The sequence below is a fragment of the Syngnathus scovelli genome, chromosome 18 (assembly GCF_024217435.2).
Source record: "Syngnathus scovelli strain Florida chromosome 18, RoL_Ssco_1.2, whole genome shotgun sequence".
NCBI lineage: Eukaryota > Metazoa > Chordata > Actinopteri > Syngnathiformes > Syngnathidae > Syngnathus > Syngnathus scovelli.
In genome coordinates this window covers 9,815,910-9,843,359 of record NC_090864.1, presented here as the reverse complement: position 1 = coordinate 9,843,359, position 27,450 = coordinate 9,815,910, and the positions used below count along the sequence as shown (strand labels likewise).

The 27,450-nt window shown below is 38.4% G+C and overlaps 1 protein-coding gene and 1 long non-coding RNA gene across 2 annotated transcripts in view; one reads left to right on the top strand and one right to left on the bottom strand.

Annotated features, from left to right (window-relative positions):
* LOC125986103 (uncharacterized) overlaps positions 1–27,450 on the bottom strand; it is a 182,837-nt gene that overhangs the window by 88,600 nt on the left and 66,787 nt on the right. The window lies entirely within an intron of this gene.
* vstm2a (V-set and transmembrane domain containing 2A) lies at positions 88–25,502 on the top strand. The gene is made up of 5 exons (XM_049749516.2): positions 88–637; positions 1,401–1,567; positions 16,889–16,939; positions 17,939–18,275; positions 21,711–25,502. The coding sequence occupies exons 1-5, from the start codon at positions 559–561 to the stop codon at positions 21,785–21,787; spliced, it is 711 nt and encodes a 236-aa protein (XP_049605473.1). The 5' UTR covers positions 88–558; the 3' UTR covers positions 21,788–25,502.

Genomic DNA, 27,450 nt, shown 5'->3' with positions numbered 1-27,450 from the left:
TACCCTGCAATATTGGCCACGCCCACGCGCATTAAACACTATTCAATATAAATTAACATTTAAATGATTCGGGCGTGCCAGGTGTCAATCTGCAAAAAAACTGTCTTGTAAATGCTGACATTTGTACATTTCACAAGATCAATTGGCACGTGTTTATTTGCATGAAAACCTCGACGATGTTTCAAATGAATAGCCTGAAGACGGACGGAGCGCTCAGGAGAAGCTCGGTAAAAAAGTGAAGCGCGAATGCCACACAGTGATTCACCAGCAGACTGACTGACGTCTCTCCGGTGTTGCTCAGCAAGTCCCGCAGCTCGCCGCTTGCTTATTTTGCACACTCGAGTCGAGCCGAGCAGTCGCCAGTCGTCGCAGCAACAGACGCAGAAAAGAAAGAAGTTCAGCGCTAGTTTGCGGCATGTTCAACCTGCGGCAGCCTCCGTTTCAAAACGCCGAGCCAGCAACTGTTTGATTGTTTGATTTTTTGTCATTTTTTCCTGGCTCCTTCCGTCGCCTTTTTCTTGCCCTCTCCAGCTGATGTAAAGAAATCTCTTAGCAGCAATGATGTGGACCTCTCACGATACCGCTGGATTTATTTTCTTGGCTGGGTTTTGTGTGCATTTTGGATTCTCCTTTGAAGGTAAGACTTGAAAAGGCTACGAGGGTTTGAGAAACTGTTTTAAAGTGCGCAGTGTTTTATAAAGCAGCTCTTTGGGAGGAAAGCAGTAAATCTTATGATTGACACGGGTTATAAAAACGTCCCAGACAACGGCATCGCAATGTTAGACGGCGCCCCCCCCCCCCCCCCCCTTCCAAAAAAAAAAAAAAAATGCAACTGGTGACTGCTGTTTTAGCGCATCGAGTCCTTAACGCTCATACAAATCATAATTTCTAGGAAAACTCCGTCGATCAAACAAATCTACCTCATCGAAAACATTCAGCACCACGGACAGCGGCTGTGTGTCACTGTCCAATGTCCTGAAAAGCATCTGCCCTTCATTTTGCATTGGATTCCACTTTCTCACTGCTTCTCGTGGGCATTCAAATTAAACACAACGAGCTTATAGACGCCCACAGCAAAAACAGATGAATTCTTAATCAAAATGTCTTCAGGGCTTCCTTCAAAAGTCATTTGTCTCTCTTGCTCTCTGCGCAATACTTGCAATGACATGCAAAAACAGTGAGCAGCTTATGATTGGGTGGATTTATTGAACATTGGACGAGGAGAGGCAAAGTCGTGAAAAAAACTGTTTGGATATTTAACGACTGATTATTTCTATGCGTGCAGACATCTCCAAATGATCCCCACAATGATTTCTCTCATTCCCCTGCTCTCCATCTTCCCTTCACTCATTATCTCTGCAACTCCCGCCCCCACACATCTCCCTTCCAATCTTCTGCAGGTCGCTTCACTGATCTACCCTCTAACATGACGGTTAAAGAGGGACAAAACATAGAGATGGCGTGCGCGTTCCAGAGCGGAACCACGTCAGTTTATTTGGAGATCCAGTGGTGGTTCGTGAAAGTGCCGGAACCCACTGAGGCCGTGGAGGATGTGGATACTGAAGAGGTAAAGAAAAATAAAAAGATGATTGTGCTTTAAGGCATGCAAAAAAAAACAACACGCAACTAACCTTCAGAAACATGTCGCAGAGGAAATTAAAATGTAACTTTCAAATGATTCGAAAGTTTGCATTTGTGCTTCAAGTCAACCTCATGTTGAGCAAAATGACATGGATCAATTTAAGATTAATCCAAGGATTTAAAAACAAAAAACATTTTCCTCATTTAGGATATTCACATAACTCAAGAGTGAGCCAAGCAATTCCTACAAGTGCCCCAAATAGCACATTTTGACATTTCCTTTCATTAAATAGTGCATTTAACATCATCCCAACGTCTTATGCTTTGCTTATGACAGCTTGATCTTGAGCCAACGAGCTTTTGCGGATGAGAGTGTTTTAAAAATGTTTGCTGCATTCAAGACGGACGGAAACGGCGGCTTACGTATTGTGCGGCAGGTAGCTGTGCATGAGTCAAGCCTCACAAAAGGTTGGCGTATTGTTGTGGCAAACATCAAGCTGAGCTCTTTCAATCACCATGACGAGAAGCGGTGCTATACAACGTGCGTGTGTGTGACAATGTTTTGGAAAATCCACAAGGCTTTAATTATTGTTCCATTGTTGCACAGCTCTTAGAGCATCATTGGCCGGGCTTTGATGTGGATTTGATCCCACATGACTCTTGGGTGTTAGGCTTAAAAGGCCTACTGATGCAGACTTTACACTGTAACCCAGCATTTATGACTTGTTTGTCCAGTAGGGGAAGAGAGAGAGTGGAATTTATCGAAAGTATAAGGAATGTGACATTTGGAGCAATTAGAACATTGCAAAATGTTGATGACAGCGGAATGTGTGGGTTGATGCGTTTACTTTCAACATCCAAGGGCATATTTTTTTTTTTGGAGCAAGTCAACAAATATGGTGGATTTGCTCTCGAGTTACTTAACAGTGGAAAAAACTCAACTGCACATAATGGCCAGATCATTAGGTACACCTGCACCATGTAATGAACAATGATAAGGTGATTGTCTTGAGATTGTAGTTGGAAAGAACATGCACAACATGTAATGGTGCCCTTTCAAAAGGGTGCAAAGTCTCGTCGCAGTGCACTTCAAACATGAGGGCGAGGCCGATGTTGTGCCACCCTCTTCGGATATTTCTCTACAAATATGCAGATTTTTGCCATCCAGTGTCCCCGAATCCTATCGTTGTTACATAACGACTGCTGCTCCACATCAGCCTGCCAATACGTGATACAAGGGAAGATGGATTCATGCCCTGATGTGTTTGCAGTCTTCTACCGAGCTTGACCATTGGCCCACAAGCTCTGACCTCATTTTTTTTGTGGTTGTTATTAGAGAGGAACAACACTCGTTATGTTTTTCTGCCGGGGTTCCCAACCTTGGGTTTGAGGGCCAGTACCGGTCCCAGGCATTTGGTATTCTTCGCCAGACAGGATAGAGAATCTTTATTTCTTTATATTAGTTTTAGCAGAGCAAATGAATGTTATGGAAAATAAGTCTTTGAAACAACAAAGCTAGTCTCACCTCAAGTTTAGCTACGTTAATACGTCGTGATTTTTTGCACCATTAACTAACATAACCGGAGAATGTTTATTTCATTTCACATTTAAAATACTTAATGTGACTTTTACTAACTCATGATGATCACCGCTCACTAGGAAAGGTTACACACAAAAGTACTTCCATATGTATAATTCAGTAAATGTCACATTGCCAGTGATATCCTTACCGCATACTTTATTCATTGAGTACAACGTGGCCTACAGCTACGATATAAAATGTAAATGCAAATGTTCTTGTTATAAAATCTTATTCTGTACATAGGAGAGCCACATTTAAATATTCTGAAATAAAATATTAGTCCTTCTCAGTGGGTGCTGGCCTTATTTCTGACAGTTAGCTAAATCTTACCAAACATCCAGTAGATGGGCCTGTTTGGGGCCGATAACACATCAGAAGAGCAGTTTATAACCCGGGGGGCTGTGGGAAAGAACTGATAAATGTTTTTTTTTTTTTTTAATTGTTGAAAAATCCTCACTAAATATGAACAAATTGTTCCCGAGTGTACACAAGCTTACTTCTGCAGCCATGATTGGCGTGACTCATTCGCTTGATAGATGGCCAGAAACAAACTGTCATGGCAGAATCTGTCCCGAGAAGAATTTGAATGGATGCATATTGTATGCACTCAACTTAAAAGGAAAAAAACAATTCCGCTGTTAGAACTCATCTTTTACAACTCATTTTTTTCTTTTGCATTTCAAATGAGATGCTGCCAGTACATAATCACACGCAAGTAGAAAAAGGCATGACTCACCCCCTCCCCCTCCTAAAAAAAGTACACACCGCTGAAAGGATTTTCCACAACAATGATGATGCTGATTCAAGGCAAAGCAAAAGCGAAGAAATAATATGAGCAAAATACTTGCTGTTGCAAAACACAACCAAATTGATGCTTCATTACTTAGTGCATGGCAGCCATGGCTCTTTTCAAACCGCCACTAAATCAATGTATTCTATATTCCTAAACAAAATGGCATTTTTATTGATAGAAAGACTGAGAGACATTTCCCATTAAAAACAAAACACAGTATTACATATAGCCCCAGTTGGCTATATTAAAATGTCTCTGCAAAGCTACTGCTTAATGGAATGCGTACAAGAATACCCTCGATGATAGTAAAGTGCGTGGAGGAAGAACGTCAGTCATTTAATTTTAATCAATATAAAAACTGGCTTGGATATGGAAAAACAAATTCATTCAGCGGGCTCTCGAGCTGTTGTTTATCACATATCGATAAATAATTGAGGTCTGCTACGATGATACATACTGTAGGATTTTACTTTCAATAAAAAATAGCCCAACCTGTGAGTTTTCTATTCTGGATTGAACTGATGTCAAAGTTGATCACCCGTTCTTTTTTTTCCCCAGCTAATCCAACCTCTTCTGTTAGCTATGAAGTCGATACACAAAGTAAATCTTTACAATCCCTTTCCACAACTAATTCTATTTGATTTAGGATTATGCTGGGATATAAGGAACAAAAACAAGAAAAGCCGAGTTATATATGGGAAGGTAGCAATCCTGATCCTTTCAAATAGTACTCGTAAAGCTTAAGAATCAATGTAATTCTTTATGAAATATTGTGAGGTGTGCAAATAAAAACACTGAGTTCATAAATAAAACTAGATTACTTGCAGTTTTGGGCAACCTTATTTGGGTATTAAAATAATCCTTGTGGAATAATAACCGAGTTAGATTTTTATTGACAGTACGTATAGCACTGCAGAATATGAAATAACAGCCAAACACGAAAAAATATTCGCTTGAACCAAACATTTGTAACATTGACTTTCTAAGAAAAATATTCTCCATTTAATATCTCCAAGATTGCCTGAAGTCTATTCCGCGCTTGATGATGTGGGCTATTTCCATTTAAGTGAGATACACATAAAAAAAATAAAATAGCAGAGAAGACATAATGCAAAACTACCCTGCAGCTAAGTATGGGATAAGCTAGCTCATGCCATTAAAATAAAAATATGTTATAATTGACTATTACCTAAAATATGCGCTGGAGCTCTGACCCCCCAAAAAAATGTAACCTAATCATAGCAAGCCATTTTTATTTTGCAACTGTGTGTAACAATAAGGAATCCATTAAATATTGTGCTCTTTTGGACTGGTACTTTGATTGGCGCCCAAGTGGAGGCTCCTCTGGCGCTTGAACTGATCTAACGCCACCTGGAGTCGTAATGTACAATGCATCATTCCGGTAACTACTACCATCAGCCCACACAGGTCGGCGATGATTATAATGCTTTTCGGTGAACATGGGCTCTCCGCAGGGTGCTGCTTGGGTTTTGGTGGAAACACACACACACACACACACACACATGGGCTGACAGGTGCTTCCTGTTCTATTAGACTGCTCGAAGCTCTGGTGCAGTCATCGGTCACAGAAGCTTTTGTTCTTTTCAAATGGCAGCTACTCTTACAGCGTTGTCGTGCAAATTCTTACTGTGTTCTAACTCCCAGTTGAGAGCATCTCCTTTAATTTTTCATATTATTTCATTTATTGGGTGATGTAAGTGCCTACGTTGGCCATTTTGTTCCTCAGCTCTCTGAGTCTTTATAAAAAGCCATGTCTAATGTAAAGAAAGTGCTTTGGCGCCATTTTGTGGCATCTAAAGGCAATAATGTTTTAGTGGCACTTTCTAGCATTTCCCCCAGGAAGTGTATGACTAAAACTGCCATCACCCTCGACTTGTTTTTATTTCCATGACTGCTTATTGATTTCCTGTGTCTGTGTGTTGTCAATTTGATCATTTGATTTTGCTTTCTCGTATCCAACCAATCACTTTCGTGTCGACTCAGATAGTAATTTTCTCCAGAGATGACTGTAAAGTAGTTGATTGGAATAATAAACACGCCCGTCCACGGATTCACTAACATTGACTGCCAATCGTATATAAATTATTTTTAGTCCAATTATTGATATAGAAGAAAAAGAATGAGAAAATGTACTGCTTGCAAGTATGTTAACTCCTTTTCTCAGTTCAGGTGTTCATTACAATGCCACTTTCAAAATAAACCTAATTAGTCAAATGCTCGTTTGTGTCTGAAGGTCTTTCAGACTCTGAATAATTACAGACCTAATTAGAATACAAGCTTTATACCGGGGCCTTCAGTAAAAACGTGAAGAAATATTTAGAAGACTCAAGTCTTTGCCTTTCCTAGCTGCATATTTATTTATATGTTTTTATTTTATTTAAGAATTTATTTCAAGTGAAGTCTTTATTTAAGAAATTCAAACGCGCACCCTTTTAAGGATTCACTGACGAGATGTATTATAGTTTGTATTTTCTTTGCTTGATTTCTTTTGTGCAGATTGATGTGGCTTCTATCAAATACATAAGCAATTTATTGCGTAACAAAAGGGGACAGCAGCTGTGGTGTTACATCTGCAGTGCGTCGCAGCACTCATGGTGAAGTCACACTGATTGTCTTGGTTTAGTGCGATTGGCTCCACGCCTGAAATACAATGTGTGACAGTTTGACCCAGTGGGATCAAAGCTCTATTAGCAGCATCATGTCACATCAAGAGCATCACTTTTTGATGAGCTCAGAGTGGAAATGGGTGGGTAGAACATTGCTTTGGACATCTTTGCCATTAAATTAATCATCCTCGGAATGATAATGATCAGATTCACCTGGTGCCGTTTATCAATAAGATCCGATTCTTGTATGTGCCAACAAATCTCCCAAAATTTAAAATGCCATTCTTCTCTGCTTGACCCATGTATTATCTGCATTTAGATGAATAAGATGGTGGAGTGACGGGATGAGCAGATGGAAAGAAACATATGGGAGTTATGACGCAACAAGGGTACTTGAAGCCCCGAGGGAAATATGTGAAAGATTCATACGTGCGTGCAAAATAATACACATTTACTTTCCCATGTGTATCAAAACACTGTGGCTCCTTATTGGTCGGACAATGACGTGAAGACAGTTGACGCTTGAGATTCATTCAAGCAAGATTATGATTAGATAAGAGTAAGAGACACCACTATTCATCTTAAAGTATCACGTTTGAAACTCACAATAGGTCTATATAATAAATATGTGAAAAATAAAAAAATGTGCATCTAATTTGACATACAACAAACCACCGCACCAAAGAAAAAACAACCAATCAGAACCCAAAGGGTCAACCAATTTGTTTATGAGTATATAAAATATATATAAATATTAAAAAAAAGACCCAAATTAAGTGAAAAACTACATTGCCTTACTTTTCCTGATATGCAACGCAACCAAAACACTTTCATCCAAAACACAAGCGAACCAGAATGTTCTGGATATCGACTTGTTATTGCTCAATTATTCATTAATCGTGTATATTTCAACTGCATGGCCTGATGGGCAGGGAAGCAAAGGAGATTGAAGGTTATCGGTTTAACCTTACATTCCTCCAGAGACGGGTGTCATGGCGTGAGACACTGAGCTACCAATTGCTTGTCACAAGCCGCTTGGCGTGCCGCTGTCAACGTACAAAGGGTGAATTACCTTGCAAATGCAGTCCAGCTGCTTTTTATATCCAGTAGAGTAAAAAGATATTCTTTCTCAGGTTCCAAATGATCTCCTATAATGTAACGAGGTCGACCTGTTTTACCATAATTCAGCACTCGTTCTGTTGACAGTTTAGTAAAGAGCGCGTCGGCCATTATTGTCTCACAGTTGCTGGAGTGTGACTCTGCGGTTTGTTTGAAGGTTGCAGTTGACATTCTTCACGAGAGACTTATTTCCTCAGAGTGCAGTAAAAGCCCTTGAATTATTTTATGGATCAATTCTTCTCATTGTGATACCACACTGCATAAAGCTGTAAACATTGCAAAAGAGGCTCTGAAGAATTCCTTAATGTCTTTTTTTTTTGTAAACTTCTTGTTAGGCTCCACGATACTCATGGACATCACTGGCCATGATGTCATCAGTTCTTATCTCCTACACTCTTGATGTAAACAAAAAAAACCCCAAACCCTCTAAAACTACACAAAAAAATGTGATTGCATAAGTGTGCACACCCATATATGTTGGAGAAACAGGATGCGCATCCCACACTGATTCACAGAAAAAAAAAAGGAGCAGGTGAAAAATTGCACTGAGCAGCGTAGCGATAAGAAGCATGTAGCAAGTGATGATGTTTGACCTCAGCGACCTTGATCATCGTGTTTCAGTTGTCTTAATAAAACCTCTACGGTTCTTGCTTTGACATAGGGCACTGATGAAAACGATAAGGAACATGTACTCTCATGACCACTGACACTATATACGTATATATATATATATTCGACCTTTGACTCTTTGTTGTGCAATACAATATTCTCTTCCTGTCACATTGGGCTACACACATAGTTTCGAGTCTGCATTCCATCCTATTGTACGTGACAGGGGTTAAAACCTTTGTCACATACGAGGGGTCAGAAAGTGACGGCGTTCCAACTAAAAGCAGATCCAAGCGCTAGATAAGACCATCTCGGAGCTGTGATTCGACCTATCTTGCCACTATTAGTCCTGACACCGCTGTTACACTGTCAACTGAAGGAAAGTTCATCCAATGCAGTGTCACGATACGACTTGTCAGATCCACAGGACTTCCTTTTCACAATCGTTCGGATTTGACAGAATGCTTCCGTCTCGGGATGGCGACCTTTCACTCGGCTGATTGATCATTGTTTGAATGAATAGAATACAATTACATATTAAATATTTGATGAGTAGTAATAGTGGCGTCAAAAGGATCGTCTTCTTGTCAGGACTTTAACTCACAATAAAGCTTTTTGGAAGCAGGGGACTCACAGCGGATTATAATTGTCTGTAGGGTCTTCATTATGAATGACTGATCTGAAATTACACATTAACATTTAAAACAGACAGTCACTAGAGTCAAATACTTAATTCATGTATTTAATTATTGGACTACATGGCTAGACTTTTAAATGGACCACCTGCTATTTGCAGGATCCTTGGACTGACTATTGCCATGAATAGCAAAAAATTATTGACACCGTCGGAAAAAATATGATTGCTGAAATAGCCCGGAAAATGGCGGCAAATGACTACATTTGTCTAAATGAAGCTCCTCAACTTCTTATGAATTTGGGCATTTTTTTTTTTCAAAGTGGCTGTACTTTCAATTTGATTGATTAAACCTACAAGTTGGAACCCAAGATGGCTTGAGAATGCGAGACAAGGGAATTTCCTTTCCATTCTAAATGGCAGCTGGCTCCTGCCCCAAGGATGTGATGAGGATGATTTGTCAGCCCCATAATGCCGTGCCTGAGGAGGCGAGATCTCATGTAGATGACTTTTATAGGCAATCATGATTAATTTCTCTAATGATCTGCTGCTTTTGGATTCATCTTAACATTTAATTAAATCACCGTTGTCTAATATGAAATATGGGTTGTATTCTGTGGTCTTTAGTACAGGAAATTAATATTTTAACCTTTTTTTTTTATACATCGAAATGATAACACATTTACAAGGCATGGAATATCAATAGTCTGATTATCAGGGTGTCTCTGGAATTTTATTCCAAATTCATTCTCTATTGAACCTTCCTTACAATAAACATCTCCAACAGAACGCGACATAGCTTGTCATAATAACCCATGAGATGGTTTGCACTTCTTGAAAATTAATTATACTGTGTCTAATCCTCCCCTAGTTGATGGCATCAAAATGAATAAAACAAATTAGTCATGAGAGGATGCATCAACTTTGGATTTGCTGCTGTTATTTTGTTGTGTGGAATGATAAATGTCACATGCAGATTAATTTTCTAGGGTAATAGAGCAGAAGGAAAAGTGCAAAAACTTGACATGTAGCTAACGTGTCATCGTAGCTGTAGGGGCTAAGACTTCCTATGAGCACCATACTGACAAAGACATAAAAAAAATATAAACTAATACAGATTTTATGTAGGGAAAAACATCGTCATCAGTCAGACACGATCTCTGATTCAAGTGAATTGCAGGGATGAAGGTTTTGATGGCGTCAATTTCCCCAAATAAAACTGCCATGATAGTTCCGGATAATGATGAGTCTGAAAGGTTGTTTGTCTATATGTGAACCGTTATTGCCTGGTGACCAGTCCAGGATGTACTCTTGCCCAAGGTCATCTGGGATAGACTTCAGGTCACCTGCAATTTTAATGAAACCGAGCGCTATAGAAAATGGAGGGGTAGTTCTTGATATGGCAGGCTGTTTGTTTCAGTGTGGATTGGGGGGGGAAAAAAAGAGTACTCGCGGGATAAAATGCATCGTAACATTTATAGTGGGAGTCATTTTGTCTTACAGTATGTTTGCATCAGATTTGTGGTTTAAGGTTTTTGTAAACGCAACAATGACACGTCCGGATTTGGGAATCTGCTCTGCTGTCCTTCCAACATTTGAATTAATCAATGTTTGATAAAGAATTTATGGGAAGAGAGCTTGTTAAAAATATAGCGGTTTTCTTCCAAGCCAGCCAGGAAAAAAAAAAATCACAAAATAGGACCCAGACATTTAGAAATATTTCTTCCTGCTCATTTAAAGCCTAGTGCGGTTTCACTTGGTCAATGGAGCACAAGATGATGTGTCAAAATGAACAAATGCAGACTAAAAGTTTTTCTTTTTTTTTTTTTCTTTTTACCTTTGGTTCATTGAAAGGCTAGATGAGCTGCAGCATATTAGAAAGTGTGATTAGATAAAAGTGCTGCCAGTGCTGATGTGATGACGGGCTGCTTTTCAATAGCAGAAGACTGATGCTTCCAGAAAGAAAGAGGGGGAAAAAAGAAAGGATTGTATTAAAGGGATTGGGGAGGTGAGAAAATCTCAGATGATAATCAACATCTCCTCTTTGCAATCTGTTCTTGCAATGGTTCAGAACTTCCCATTTACAACAAAAAGTTTTAAGAATCAGTTTCACAAGTAAAACTGTTCCCCGTAAGTGTGATACATACACGAGAAAAAAAAAAAAAAAAACAGGACCCCACTCGGCCTCCTACATCCAGGGATAATAGAGCTGTCGCAGTGTTTTGACTCGGGGTATTGATTTTGGCGTTAATTGCTTTTAAGCCCGCTGGCTGGATAGCAGTCCGAGGATATTAAATGTAATCTATTGTTGCAGTCGAGCAGTCATAACCGTGATCGTACACTGATATGGACACGTGTGTTATAAGCGCCCGTCATTGTTAGATCAATCGGGACCGCCCCAAAGCAACATATCAGACAGGCCACCTCTGCGCCAAAATCTTATTTCGCTCGTCGCTCATTGCTTTTCGTTGTATTTCATCACAAGGATTTTCAAAGCAAGATGTCTGAAAATATTTGAGAGGTCTTGAGAAAATGTCCCATGGAATATTCCGCCATGGTCATCCTTTTTTCATCAAAAGACGGAAAATTCCTTTCCTTTTATTTCATCATTTTCCGATAGAACATCTTTGGAATGATAAAGACTGACTCATTTTTTTAAATGCGTTTTTAAGCCTCTTGACCCTGGTGGCAAAAAAAAAAAAAGAAGCAGTATTTAGTTTCCAAGAAGAAGCATTTCAATAAATTTAAAACTACAGCTGCAAATATTTGCAAATATTGTATTTTGATTAAAAATGAAAGATAAATCAGTCTGCGTTTATAAAGGACTAGAGAAATGAGAGATTACTTTTGAAAGCCTGAAGTCAAATTTGGAGAATCTTAATTAAAAAAAAAACCCAAAAACCTCCCCAAACTGTAAGCATTTTTTTTTCTGTGAGTTTTGGTAATTGGAAACCTGCAAGACTTGGTTTTGTTTGGTATTTAGTTTCAGGTTTTTCTGGTTTCCCTTGCATCAATGTCTGTCGGGTTAAGTTATGGCGTCCACCTGTGCTGCCTCCGACAATTTGTCTCTTATCCGGGTGTTTCTCGTTGTGCCGTCACTTTGTTTGTATTTTCTTCCCTGCTTCCTTTCAATTCATGTCGGTTCATGTGTCAAGTGTTGTTTTGCTACTCTGAACCTGGTGACTTTGTGCTTCTGCTGATTTAATATTTTGGATTATCCAAGTACACTGCTTTGCCTTTTTGTTGAATGAAATGATTCTTGAACTGCACCCCTCGCTTTCCTGCATTTAGGTTTTTATTTTAATTTTTTATCTTATTCCAGGTGACACAGTTGCGTTTTAGCGCCCTCTATTAACCATCTGCCACTGTTTCTGATTTGAAATAAATATGAATGTCTTCGGCACTTTCATTTATGATTTCAAAGGCTTTTTTTCAGACACTGCTCCTTTATTTTACCTGCCCTTGGGGTTCTCTTGATCAGCCTTGCATAATAGATTACAGTAAGATGACTACAACCTTGTGTGGCGCTTTGAAACACCTCTCCTGAAATTTACATCACCTGCAAGATCATCAGCAGGCCTTGAATCCAAATGCTGTTTTGAAATAATGCTGATGCATTATAATTTATGAGATGGTAAGATTTGAAGATCATGGGCAAATTGAAATGAGACATTATAAAGCGTGACTTTTTGTCACCATAGAAATAAATTAGCAAATCAGGACAAAAAATTAATTAAGAGATTTCCATGCTCTCCCAGGCTTGTCACCATCCATCCTTGAAAATTCTTCCTTTAGTTTTGCTGTTGTGCTGTTTTGTCTTGAGAATGTTTACAGTTACTTTACAGTTGCCGCCAGCTTTTAAATGATGAGCAACAATAACTTCTTTTTAAGAAACACTGTTAATACCCCTCTTATTTCTTCTCCTCTCCTTCAAACTTGGACATATTTACTGATGTTCTAGCCTTGCCTGCCACAAACATAAATAGTCAGAAGCTGTATTGGCTTTTGCCTTGCGCAATAATAAAGCTGCCAACAGAAGTGCCTTGTCAAAAAACAAAGGAGCTGTATTTTAAAAGCGAGGTGTGGGTTGGTTTAACAACAATTTAGAAAAATCTGTGATATAAATTACAGGTATGTCTCAATAAATCACACACCCACTGTATGAACAATTTAGATCTTCAATTAACCTAACATGCAGATTTTAGAGACCCCAAACCTCTCAAACCTGCAAATTACGACCAGTGAAAATTCCCAAAATAGAAAATGAGATTTACATATTACACATTTAAAAGGCTTGGCTGCAAACTCAATACCTGTAGTTGTATTCTTTAAGTGTCATCTTTATCTTAAAGTAAGGCTTGTTAATTGAGCGGCCCGTCTCATACTGCATGGTTGCGTTTAATTAATGTGAATATAGCCATTTCATTTGGCAAGCTGGTAATGAACTAATTAAGTGAAAAGCAGCTCACTTACAGTAAATACAAGCTAGAATCTTAGTGTGCTTTAATTAATGTAATTATTTGAGGGATAATTTATTGGATACAGAAGGGACTGATGCATCTGCATGCAACAGCATATACAAGGTCACACAGTGAAATAATATTGCCGGAAAAAAATAGTTGCGTCATCTATGAAAGGTACTCAATATTTATTTTATAGGAGGTAATTTAATAAAAGGATGTTGAGTGAATGAATTTAGTTATTGGTTATGCAAATTTAATACAAAACTTCCTATAGCATGTCGCAAAAAGGATGTTGAAGGATACACTTTAAATTTCCTCATTTATTTTTATATTCATTTGATAGAATTTAGAAAAAAATGTAAATTAGAAAAAAAAATGTAAATTGGACATATATACACAAAACTATTTTCCAACATGAAATATGATGCCAAAAAGGATGTTGAAGGATACACATTAAATTTGCTCATTTATTTTTATATTCATTTGATAGAATTTAGAAAAAAAATGTAAATTAGAAAAAAAAATGTAAATTGGACATATATACAAAAAACTATTTTCCAACATGAAATATGATGCCAAAAAGGATGTTGAAGGATACACATTAAATTTGCTCATTTATTTTTATATTAATTTGATAGAATTTAGAAAAAAATGTAAATTAGAAAAGAAAAGTAAATTGGACATAAACTATTTTCCAACGTAAAATATGATGCCAATCATTTTTTGAAAGACGATGGATTATCATTGTAGCCATTCTTTGTATCATTGGGAGACTTTATTTCATCTTAACTTTCTCCAATAATCAACTCGTCAGGGGACCATTTCTTCATCACCGAATAAAGTAATAGTGTCCTTTCATGTATTTACATGTACAATTGAAGGCTTTGAAGGCTAGGCTTAACATATCCCTTGTCATAAACCAATGGGCTGTGAAGAGGATTAGTGTTTGCATGTGAAAAGAACTCCTGTCAACTGTGGGCTGTAATTAGGGTTAACAACTAAGCTTAGACCCAAAAACATCTTCAAGCAGGAATCAGTGAGCACTGTAATTAGGCTTCTCTTTACAGTTCACTTCTACTGTGATTAATGCTCTCTATAACAGTACGCTTGTTATTCTCCGTGTGGTATGAAAAGGGTGTGTTTGTGGAATCTTTTTTTTTTAAATATGGACGATTCCAACAAATCCTCTCTCCCAAACGGCTTTCTAAATACATTTCTTTGTGCCATCGCCTGGTAATGTTCTATTAATGTGATTAATTCTTTTCTTTGTGCCTTTTCATTCTGTTTAAGCACAAACCTAAGCACACAGTGGTATGACACACTTGGATTAAGTATGACATCCCCTCAAACCAATGGGGAGGGGGGGGGGGGTTGAAAATCACTGCAAATGACTTACTTTGGAAATTAACATCTGGATTGTGGATTTTTTTTTTTCTTAAAGTTTGACACTTCACCCAGCTGTCTTCCCTCCTCTCTAGTCTCTATTTGTTAACCCCGAGAGAAGGGAACCCCTTCGTGTTGAGTTCCCCAGAGGAAGAACAATGCTTGCTTTATCCTTCTATTTATTCAAGGCTCACATCAAAGTGCTTTCATTAGCTGACTCACAATCCTGATTAGATTCCAACATGAAAACGTCCTATCGGTACAAATTTATGCACATTAATTTCCTCCTTTGGACAGGTATGGTTGAATTAATATGGACGTATGCCCCCGATATCACACCGAGGAGTTTTTGCATACACAAAGCAGTTTGTCCGAGCGCAACTGTCATGTAATATTTCCGAGTGATACTCTGATCACAGACTTAACTGTCCGTGGATGTCAATCATCATGTAACACTTGTAAAACAAATCACAGAAAGAGCGAATTGTCTCATTTCCACTCCAATTGAAGTGATGGCAGTTTTTCTTTATGTGATAATTGAGTTTCAGGATGTCATTGAAGCTTTTTATGCCCGGTGATTGTAGCGCATATTTTATGAGTAGTCAATGAGATTTTTTTTTTTTTTTATGAAGAATTGGCCGAGTATTCACAAAGCACGGAGACGTAAGATTGAATTTGAGATACTTTTAAGTGGTCCTGGCTTTGACTAAAAAAAAAAAAAAAAGCACTGGTGTGATAATATAGAGGGAAATGGAAATGAAAGGAGGAAATAATGATTGAGTCAGAAACTTCACGTGGGGAAACAGGTTGAAAGCAAAAATAGACCTCATCGCATCCAGAAATATCTCTTATAGATGGGTACTAGAATGATTGATGATGAGTGATTAATGGTGACTTCTATGAGTCATCGGTGCACCGTGTTCTTCGCTTCTTTGATTCATGTGAAGAAAAAAATAAGAGCCGGTAATTAGGAATTGCAAATTTTGAATGACTTTTTTTCAAAGTGAGATAAGGTCGAATGCCTTCTAAAAATTTAACCAGGTAGACCAGTTCCCCTCCAGTGAAATCCTTGATTATCGTTCTCATGTGACAAATATAGACTGCATAGCAAGCCCGTAAAACTGCTGAGAAGTTTGTAAAAGGAGAAGCTGAAATTAATGACATGAAACGGTCTAATGCTACGACAGAGGGCAATGAATTATGCGTCCCCATTAAAGACATCTCTTCAATACAATGGAGGATGTCAAGTCCATCTGTGAAATCAAGATGTAAGAGTCACGCTACACGCGGACAGAGAAAACCGGATCCAGCAGTAATTCTGCTCATTAATCACCTGTCTATAGAGCATCCTCCGGAGAGCGCCACTAGTTTCTTGTGTGCTAATCACAGCAGTTGAAAGAGTGTTCACTGCAGCAAATGCTCATAAGTAGCCGTCTTCTCCTTCTCCTGCCCTTCTCTTTTCATTCCAGTCAAGGGAGACAGTAGTCATGTTTTTTATTACATCTAAATATCGTGGAGTTGGTGGACTCACTGTTAATCTAAATTTAATTGCATAGGTTCACTATGATATAGTCAATACCACAATATAATAATAAAAAGAATCTGCTTTGCAGTATTTAACATACAAGAACATTTGTATTTACCGTATTTTCCGGACTATAAGGCACTGTCGGCTTTTAAGAAAATTTTAGGTTTCTAGGTGCGCCTTATAGCCCAGAAAATACGGTATTTCTTTTTTAAGTGGCAGTGAAAAGATTTATGTTTAGTATTTCCCCCTTATTGTTTTTTATAGTTTTATGAGTCATACTGCATGCAAAATAAATAGATATACTATCATAATCCTGTGAGGGCAATTAAGGAGATGGCTACCAAAGAGAACATGGACTTATTAGCTCTGAGCGGTAAAACCATAATTATGCTTTGTGTTCAACAACTTCTGCAATGGAATTATGGAGAGAGCTTTTGTCGCTGGAGTATCAGGTTTGCCATTAATGATAGGGTCGTAGCTACATTTAGTCCGAAAATAATGTAGCCATTACTGGTTATATGGATTGGCTGCTTTCACAATCCTAATAGTCTTTGCTTCTTTGTTCACAGATGGAGATAACGCCAGAGCCTCATCCTGATGACGAGGGGACAAAAATCAGTGTAAGTCCAAAACCATTAAGCCTGTGCGTCTCAAGGTCCAATTATAATTTCAATCACGGTAGTGATTGGCAGAAATTGGACAATTTAGAAGTACTTATGTAGATGCTTAACGTTAAATGGTTGGGAGAGAAAAAAACTCATTTACTACCTTGAGATTATTTTTCTATGTTCTAATGAAATGAGAGGGAGTATATAGCCACTTTCGAAGATGTATAGCTCAATTATTTTTGCCATAATATGGAATCCATCCATCCATCCATCCATCCATCCATCCATCCATCCATCCATCCATCCATCCATCCATCCATCCATCCATCCATCCATCCATCCATCCATCCATCCATCCATCATATTCTCATAAGGGGTGAAATTAATTTTCATGATCATTTTAATTATTGTCATCACTGTCAGACTGAGAACTGGAATTTGCTTGTGTTGCTTGGATCAGGCAAAAAAAACCTTTTTCTTTCCAATTCTAAAACCTGTCATAACGGCTGAGTATTTTAAATCTGTCTGCCCATCAACACCCTTCAAATATTCGGACAATCAAGGTGGATGAAATGTGAAAAAGTACCCAAAAAAATCTCCTGCCATGCCATGTAGTGTTCTATTTTTTTATACTTTAAAAAAATAAATAAAATATCCCAAATTTATTATGACAGTATCCAATTCAAAACTAGAATATATTTGAAACTTAAAACTAACGGAAGTAAATTCATGGCATGGCATATGAGCAGGAAACAGCAACTTATATTAGAACGTCAGTGACGCATGCAGCGAACACACAATAGCAACTGATTTCCCAACACCTTCCAAAGGAGCTAATCAGCAGAAGATCGAGCCAGGGTATTATTAGCATCAAATAGCTTCCATTCATTCAATCAGCTGCTAACCTCCTTTTTCCTGCACTAGCCGCGTATGCATTGCAACTGCCAATCTTTATGTAGAACAGAATGTTTCAGTGTAATGACATTTGTTTTCTCCCGCTTCTTCTTACAGACAGTCAAAGTGCAGGGCAACGATATCTCTCACAAGCTCCAGATCTCCAGAGTCGGCAAAAGTGATGAGGGCTTGTACGAGTGTCGTGTGACACAGGCCAACTATGGAGAGATTGTGGATTACAAAGCCCAAGCTTGGCTGAGGGTCAATGCCTCCGCCAGAGCGAGACGTCCGTTGCCGCCTCCCAAGAAAAGCTCCCCCCTGCACCTGACAGACAAGAAACCGAGAAAGTCCGTCTCATCTTTGGGTCAAGACAGCATGAGTTCAGATCAGAGGGTGGACTCCTCATCTTCTTCCCACACATCCTCCAATACGGATAAACACAACCCCAGCTCAGGTATATCAATGAGGACTGTTTATTATTAAAAAATATTTGATTATGCCAAAGTTAAAGCAATTTGGTTATATTTAAATATTTTCCATGGGCTCAGAGAAGATGGACAGCAGATAGACTGACGGTAGAAATGCACTAAATCAATTGTGTCATTTCATTAAACATCCAGAGGGAAGAACAAAAAGATTTTATTAACAGTTCAATTGACTTAATTTCCCCAATCACCCGGCCAGAAATGAGGAGAAATCTACTTATGAGGAAACAGTCGTAGGTCAAAATCAGTGAGAGTCTTGATCAAGCTGAATAGATAGTGTGCATAGGTGCTGAAAATAAGAACAAAGGGAGCTCTGTGTGCTCTGATTAATGCATGTCTCACGCTTGAGTCCGGGTGAGCAAAATGGAAATGTCTCAATTCGAAGGATTTCCGCACTTCAGTCATCCAGATTAAAACCGAGTGATTATTTATGCGCGTATGGAGACACTCCAAATGAACTCAGACACCTCAGCAACGATACAAATTGAGATCTCCTCCACAGATAAAAATATTCTAACCACGATCCACTGCGCTGTCTTGGTCAGTATAAAGATTTTAAAGGAACAGTTGACATGCTACTTGAACGATGTGAATGGGAATTCTCATTATGATATTGCGCAAATTGGACCTTGGAATTGTGAGTAGCACGAATGCAATCTGGCAAACAATTGTAAACAACTGAATAGCTGTTTTCTTGACCAGATAGCGAAGATAACTCATGTACGTAGACGATACAATGGGAAGGTCAAAGCACAATGACCCCGGCCAATAAGAAAACACATTCAGCGTTATTATTACATCTATTGAATTTTTTTGTGTTTTCCATCTTCACCCAACTTTGTTAATTACGTCTGAATGTGTATTCAATTTTTTTACATTGGATATAGAATATATTGTGTGTAATGAAAATAAACCATATATTGTATAAGTAAAGCCTTGTTACGATATGACCTATGGCCCCTATATTATGTACATGAACTTAATAAATTCTCGGAGGAAGAGAAAATATGTATTGCAGAACACGGCGGCCATGTTAAAAAATAATACATTTTAACAATATTAAAGAAAATAACGGTTGAAAGCAATGACAGGAGGATATTAATCATATTTATCAAAATAAATGTTTATCTGCCCGTTAATTAGAAGAACTTTTGGCTAACTGTGGCTGGATTTTAACTTTGTGGATTTGACACATTTGGATGTGAAAGTGGCTTCAGTAATGATTTAAATTCACAAGTTATTTTCAAATTTGACTGATAAATGAAAAGCAATATTGCTCTTTTTTATAGTCACTTTTGCAGTCGATTATTTTTTCTCCTTCAGCCTGTCAAAGCAGAGCTGCCCTTGTAGTGCGACAGTCCACAATTTTATCCTCAGGAGATTAAATTCTCATTACCTCCATATTTTTCATTTCTCTCCCTATCAAACTAATTTCAGTCATTTTAGTGGCCCACCTTTAAATGCCAATCATTTCCCCAGCGGTCAGGCAGTTTAAACATTGTCACTTCTGCTCCGGGCTGGAAAGACCTCCTGCACCTGAAGCAAAACGCAGATTATTGCCCAATGATGGAAAGAAGTTCAATGAACCCCAGGGCTGCGCTGTCGTAGATTATCAGACTCAAGAATATGCTGACAACTCTGTTGCGGCGTATCGCTTGTGCTGTATGTTTGACACTGATAAATGCGCCTCGGTGGGTTGCGCCCCCATGGCAGCCGTGGGCACCTTGGCTAAGAGGAAGAAAGGTGGAACCCATTACGGTTTTTATCACGTTCTGGGAAGATGAGCATCATTACATGAACTGGTTGCAGTGACATTCAATACTGAGTCTGTAAGTATTACAGAAATATGACAACATGACATTTTTTCACCACCCCCCCAAACCAGTGTCAGTTGTTGTCTGATCTGATCTTGCCCTCCATCGGTCCTCCTTTCCTAACAAATCTCAGAGGCGACTAGAGTGGAATGAAACCTTTTGTCTTCAGATGAGCACAAATGAGTCACTTTGCCGGTTAGAAATGTCAACAGCGATTCCGAGCCGCTTGTTTTTCAGACTGCTATGTCATTTCATGTATATCAGAATTCTTCCATGGGTCATTATGACACGATTGCTGGATTGGTGTTGAGTGGGTTAAACAATTCGTCATTGTTAAACACAATTTACTTACCGTATTTTCCGCACTATAAGGCGCACCGGATTATAAGGCGCACTGTCGGCTTTTGAAAAAATTGGAGATTTTTAGGTGCGCCTTATAGTGCGGGAAATACGGTATTCTGCACTGCTATTAGTAAACTGATTTGAAACAAACAGAACACTTTTGTACCCGACACACACATACCTTTTAATCATTGTTCCAGCTGTTGAACTTTGACAATAAGCCTCTTAATGTCTCAGTGTTGAATAGCAAATGAAAATGTTCATTTTATTTCAACGGGCAACAATCCAGGCGGACAATAAAAAGCATAACCTTGACAAATCCCAACAATCCCTCCCATCTCCAAACCTGTCGACACTAATGAATTGCTTCTGTTGAATTATATGATAACATCATAAAAAGGAAGTCAATGAAATCATTTAGGCTACAGGCCTCGGTATATCATAGAATCTACACACACACAGACAAATGGATGAACACATCTGAAAGCAATTTTCCTTCAACTACAAAGTTGGACGGAGCCAAAAATTAACAAATGGCCCAGACTTCAAACAACATCATTTTCAACAAAGTCACCAGACAATAAGGCAAACATGTTGAAGAGACACGTAGCTAGCTCTTCAGCCAGCCAGGGATCATGGGGGACAGATCAAAGTGGCTCTAAACCAATTTGAGCTCTCCATGGAGGTTGCTGGTGATTCACCTCATTGTCTTGTTGAGTCTCATTGCCTCACAGGCTTGAATTCGATATTTCCCAGTAGCGTCTCACTGAGCCAAAACATTTTGGTGAACTTTGCAAATATGTATAAGTTGAACCAAATTGAAAAAATAGATTTTCCAGCCCAGCACACACAGATGCAACATTCAAATGTGTATTTGGGAGTTTTCAACAGCTCGACGATGTAGAAAAACAATTCCGTTTTGTTTGTTTGGCTTTTGAGCCAGAATCACCATGCAAATAATGAGACAGAGTAAAACAACTTCACCTTTTAGTCCTAACATGAATATTTACTACCAGTGAGTCCAAACCTCTAGGGTCACAAAATAAATAAAGGGTATCTCGGATGATAATCAGGTCAGAATCAAGAAGAGAAAATGTTCACCCTGGGATGCCGGAGAGGTGAACTTTACTCGCCTTGAAATTAATTCAAATTAACTCATGTGAAGATGCTTGGCATGTTTCCAGGATTTGTGCACCTTATTTTTAGCGTGTGGCTAATTGAACTTTTTTGTGTTTCTTCTTTTCACAGGTACAAGAATATCAGCCTGCTACCGACTAGTCGTCATCCTTCTGGCTTACGGTTTGGTGAGGGAGGCCTTGTTATAATATGCAGAGGGGATATGTATGAGGAACTGACTTGGTTGAAACCAGATCTCACATTCTCTGTTTTGCTCTTAAAGCGAACAAGAGATTTGCTTGTTTTACGTCCTCCTCCGACACTACCATGCGGACTTCACCGTATAGCCTCATTTGCCAGCCACTACTACTCTTGCACCGAGCACATTATTATTAGCCACTACAAAAAAAAAAAAAAAATCAACCTCCTTAGAATCAGATGGATTACCTTTTGTACAAAGGTCATAGTTACATCAGCCAAGGTGCAATGCTCCAATGTGAAAATGAACTCCTGTTAGATAACTCACATGGAGGAATCACTTTCTTATGGTTTCGCTGTTCCGGGTCATGTGTTCATTGGTCAAAAATGAACAAGGAAAAAGAAGAATCTATATTTGTGTTATAAATATATATATATATGAAATGATATATACATCTGTTTTATTTGAAACACTTAGCGTTAATGTTTGTGCCGTATACATAGCTGACACTGACACCGGATGGCTCATGCCTTTCATTGTGAATAGGCCCCGATCAACGAGAAAAAAAAATATATATAAACAGAATTTCATTTTTTTGACTGTTACCATTAGCCCTCCCTCATTTCTTTCATTTGTCTTTAAGCTGTTCAAATGATCTGGTGTGCATACATTTACGTCTCGTTTGTGATACAAATGTGCATGCTTGTTGATCAAGGCTTAAAGGAGCGGAGGTGTGTATTACATTATTTGAACACGAGTCAGCACTTGGAGTTCAGTGTTTCCGTATTTCAGATTTAGCTTTATTTCAATGTGCTAGCTTTGATGTGGAACAAAAAAAAAAAAAAAACAGACATGTCTTTGCCATTTTTATTTGTATTGCACCCTCTGAATGAATAAAATGGATGTCACAATTCATGAATAATTCCAAGTATGTCACCGCTGAAGAATTCATTTAAACTGACCAAGACATTTATTATCAAAGGAGCAGTTTTTAAATTGTATGCCTTCCTGTGTGATAACTATCTCATTACAAAGAGTATTTGGCCGGTAGGGATAATGAGTTTTGCCAATTTTGCATTTTGCTGATACACACGTTGCATAATAAAATGTACGCCTGGGTGAATTATGACAGAATATTCTGTCTGGGAGGAGCAGCTTCTCTAAAAAGTAATAAAGATCCATGCAGAGCATTTCTAAACTCATCGCTTTGACAATCTGACACAAACGGGCCAAACTGTTTTGACTCCAGATAAGGACGGTTTCACATCATGTCAGACCACTTCTGCTTTGTCTCTTCTAGAGGTTATCGTCACTTCTGCTTCACTTATGGAATAAGGTATAAACAAAGAAATAATAGTTGCAAAGATTTCATTTCCCGCTTCAGGGTGGTGCTGGAGATTATCACATCTTACTCGAGTTCTGGCTGTTCACCCTCACATTCACACCTATGGACAAGTTGGATGTTTTTAGAAGGTGCGACGAAGCCACAAAAAAAAAATCATCTACATAGGTGACTAATGGAAAAATGTTCATGTACTAAGCAGAGTATTATTTTTTTAAAGCTGCCTATTCCGGATAATGTATCTGGAAGCAAGCCGATCAAACGGAGTATTATTTTTTTAAAGCTGCCTATCCCCGATAATGTATCTAGAAGCAAGCCGATCATATTTTTTCTCATACTTCTAGGGAGACAGTAGTGAATCCCCGCAGGGAACAGTCCTTGTACCGTTCCTCTTCACCTTGTACATTACAGATTTCACGTAGAGCTCTGACTGCTGCCACCTGCAGAAGATCTGTGATGACTGCTATTGTCAGTCGTGTCAGGGATGACGATCACAAGGGAGTTCAGAGAACCGATTTAGTGGCGCGGCTCTACATCGACACGGAGAAAGAAGATGGAGGTGGATTTCTACAGGCCCAGTCAAAGAGACACAGCCTTCCAAACACTGATGAACATCCAAGGAAAGGTCTTACAGCAAATCAGTTGTTCACCGGAACAATACACAAGACTCATCTGTTTTTTTTTTTTTTGTACTGTGACTGCGCGAAAAAGACAAGCGCCAATTGATTCTGCTGAGGAGGCTCGGGTCTTACGGCGTTCTGAGGACGTGCATGACTCACTTGTGGCATTTTACAAGGACTGCTGCTGACAGGGGCAAATTGTACAGGCTAATCGGGAAGGCATGTCTGTCCTGGGACTTACCCTGGACTCATTGCAGGAGAGTCGAGGAGATGAGAATAATTGATAGACAGCGACTACCATCAAGTACTCGGGAGTTGCTTCGACGGCAGATTCCTTCATCCCAAATGCTCAAAAGAGAGGTCCTGGACTTCCGAAGTCAGAAAATAGAATTCATGCTGCCCTTGGTTGCTATAGTACCGTAATTTCTGGACTATAAGCCGCACCTGAATATAAGACTAAAGCTAAAATTAGGGGGAAATCCTTTTTTTGTTCTTATATAAGCTGCACTATAAGCTGCAGGTGTTTTAATGGAATTTGTTTAACCTTAAAAGTATGTCTGTTAGTAAAACCAACATGTACCTCACTCTCTTACACTGCTATTGGTTTTGTGGCTTATTTGTAACTACATAGATAAATCGTGAAATTAACGGAGTGGAAGTGGTCTGACCGCACCCTGCAAAGGGTTTATTAACTAAATGATGCTGTTCTTCAATTTTTATTTTACACATCCGACAGAATCAACCACACTGAGCAGGCTAGTGGTTTTTAAGTTCACAGAATATTGTCAAGCCAAGTTTAATAATGAATCAATTGCCATGCAAGGAGATAAGCACATATTGTCCTACTTGCTCAGTGCTCAACATTTAGACCTGTGGTTATTTGTTTTTTTTTTTTGCCTGCGAGTTTCTCCTCAACTTTAGCTTAAACAGTTGAGCTGGATTCTCAAAAAGAGGAGAAGGACATGAACTTGATTTAGCACAGCGGTTCAAAGACTAATAGCGTGCCGCCAAGCTTTGCGGAAACATCAGAGACGGCTGCTCATCAAGAGACTTCTAGCCTGGGAGCATGATGTGTGGGCACTGAAGGGCAGCCCTAGCTCATCCCTCGAATTCCAAACAGTACCTATAGAATCACCGTTTAAATATATAGAACTTTTGGAGATATGAGGGTGGTGAAAATGTGCTTTGGATGGATTCAAATGTAAAGAATAACGTCTGTACAATGTGTACATTTGCATGTTTTGTTTTCTATTTGAAAAGACGGAGGCCCGAGATTTATTGTAAAATTGTGCCATGTATGACATTCAATTCAAAGTGGGTTTCCTCCATCTCTTCAAATTGAACTTGAGTCACATGAATTTGAAAAAGAAAATCAAATTATATATGGAAATATTTCCTTTCATTCATGTATTGTAAATCTATTGACTGAGGGGCTATTGGTACAGATAAATGACAAATAGGTGTTGAATGATAAAGACCTGTGACTGGACATGGTCTCTGTTTTCAAAGATGGAAATCGGTTGTAGCAAAAGTGTAAAAGCTCAGGATGCCTTTTTTTTTTTCCATTCAAGTTTTTGTTGTGTTTGAAAGTAGAATGTACTTCACTTCAATGTAGTCTTGTCCGATAAGCTGTTAAAAGTTTTGAGTATTCTCTTTAAATTTGGTGTTGTGTGTGACATCTGTATTGAAACATTGCAACATTTTGTATAATGAAGGCATCAGACTAATACTCAAATAAATCATTTTCACAGGTGAAATTTAAACCGATTCAGTTTGTTTCATATCGTACTGTCGTTCATATCTTCTGAGAAATTGCATATAAAAGCAGCGAAAACATTCAAAGAATGTACAGATATTTTAGTTCTAAAATATAATGAAGTTCATTCAATCAATGTTCACATATTTTATACTTTTTAGTTCCTGAAAATCAATCAATAGAATAAATACAGCTGCAACATTGCCTGAATCCAATTACTTTTATTTGACGTGTTATTTTTTAGTAACAAAAGAAAGAATTCAGCCCTTAGGCATGAAAAGAAAAAAATAAATAAATCTAACTGCTACAACTGCAAGCTGTTTTTCTCTTTAACTCCAGTCACAAAAATATTGTCCTCTATGTAGTTGTCATATTGGCAAGCCAAAACATTTCTCTTATTACACATCTCTATTCATCTCCATATATTCCCCGCAATGCAAGTTGTAATTGAGGGCACGATCGTGTCAGCATCGCATCTGGAAGGAGGCGAGCAGGTAAGAATCAAAGTTGCTTACAAAGCAAGCCTTGAAGGACTTTAAGTGGACGGATCATCGGCGTGAATGACAGGAAGCCCCGTGAGGATGAGGCAACCGACTTCTGCCGCATCTAAAGCTTGCTGGATTGAGGGAGCTGAGAGGACTTCACATACTAAAAATGATACATATGACACTACTCTAGAATTCCCGATAGCACCACAGCTAAAAATAAATAAATAAATAAAATAAATCAATTCCTAAAATAGTCTCAACTTGTTCTGAAAGCATTCCCCTGCTTTTAATTAAAACAATTATTGATCTATTGTGTGTTTTACATCATCATTTTATTTGCCTTCTTGTAATTTTATGCAGCTGTAAAGCACTTTTAATTGCATTGCGTACAAATTGTAATCTACCAATAATAATCTGAAATTTCCTTAGTCGTGCCGGTTAGCTGAAGAATACTGTCGACAAATATTTACCTGACTTCTGACAAAAAATAAAATAGGCAGCTTCCAATATTCAAGCTAACTGTTGACCATGATTCCAATTAGATTTTCGCATGAGTCACAAAGTGCCGATAAGTAAGTCCCTAAAGAAATTCCAACAAAGGGCAAAGCAACCAAAGCTCGCTTTCCTTTCGATCTTCTCCCTTACCATTGTGTGTGTACGTGCGTGCCTGTGCCTGCACAACCTGCATTATTTATTCACACTCATTAAAAGTAATCAATTGGAACGGGCATTGATAAAAGGCTCTTTATTGGGCTTTCCAGAATCCATCAGTATAATGTACTTGGTGACTTTTGAGCCCAGCTTGATTGTTTTGTTCCACAAAAGGCCTAAATGAATGAGAATGTGTTTTGCGGTGGACACATCAATCCTAAGCACCCCTCACTGCTGCTTTGGGATTTGGTAAGCTCAAATGAAGTGGAAGAAAATTGTGTTGACTCACCAAAGCCAAAAAATGCAAGATGGCTGTCATTTAATGAGCACACCATGTCGATATGTTAATGTAAAACAATTTCTCGCTATTGTTTTTATTGAGTTCAAAAGTGTGTCAGACTGAGTTATGAACGTTTCACATCAAAACCTTCAGGCATTTCAACATGTACATGAGAAGCAATTTCAGTTTCTTTTTTTTTTCCAACACAATGCAAATCCAAGTAAACAAAAGAATGGCTTCACCAGAAGAAGATTAGGCTTTTGGAATTGCCTGAAGGAATCTGTTGGCTTGACTGGCACAAAGCTATGTGCAAGACTGCCAACTTGGAGTTTTGTTTTCCCCATTTTGTTTTGCACACAAAAAAAAAGGAAATTTAATGTCCAGATATACATTATTCAGTGACTATTTAATTTAATGTCCAAATATACAGTATTCAGTGACTATACAGAACTGACATTGGTGGCAAGTGGATTTATTATTTATTATTCAGTCAAAAATGTGTTTGCGTATGGGAATTGAAGGGGGGAAAAAAAACA

What these genes read in the sequence shown, in the direction of transcription:
- vstm2a (XM_049749516.2), top strand. Translation starts at nt 559, where the DNA reads ATGATGTGGACCTCTCACGATACCGCTGGATTTATTTTCTTGGCTGGG. An exon ending in ACGAGGGGACAAAAATCAGT is followed by an intron (nt 16,940 to 17,938) that starts GTAAGTCCAAAA and finishes TTCTTCTTACAG; the next exon opens with ACAGTCAAAGTGCAGGGCAA. An exon ending in TAAACACAACCCCAGCTCAG is followed by an intron (nt 18,276 to 21,710) that starts GTATATCAATGA and finishes TTCTTTTCACAG; the next exon opens with GTACAAGAATATCAGCCTGC.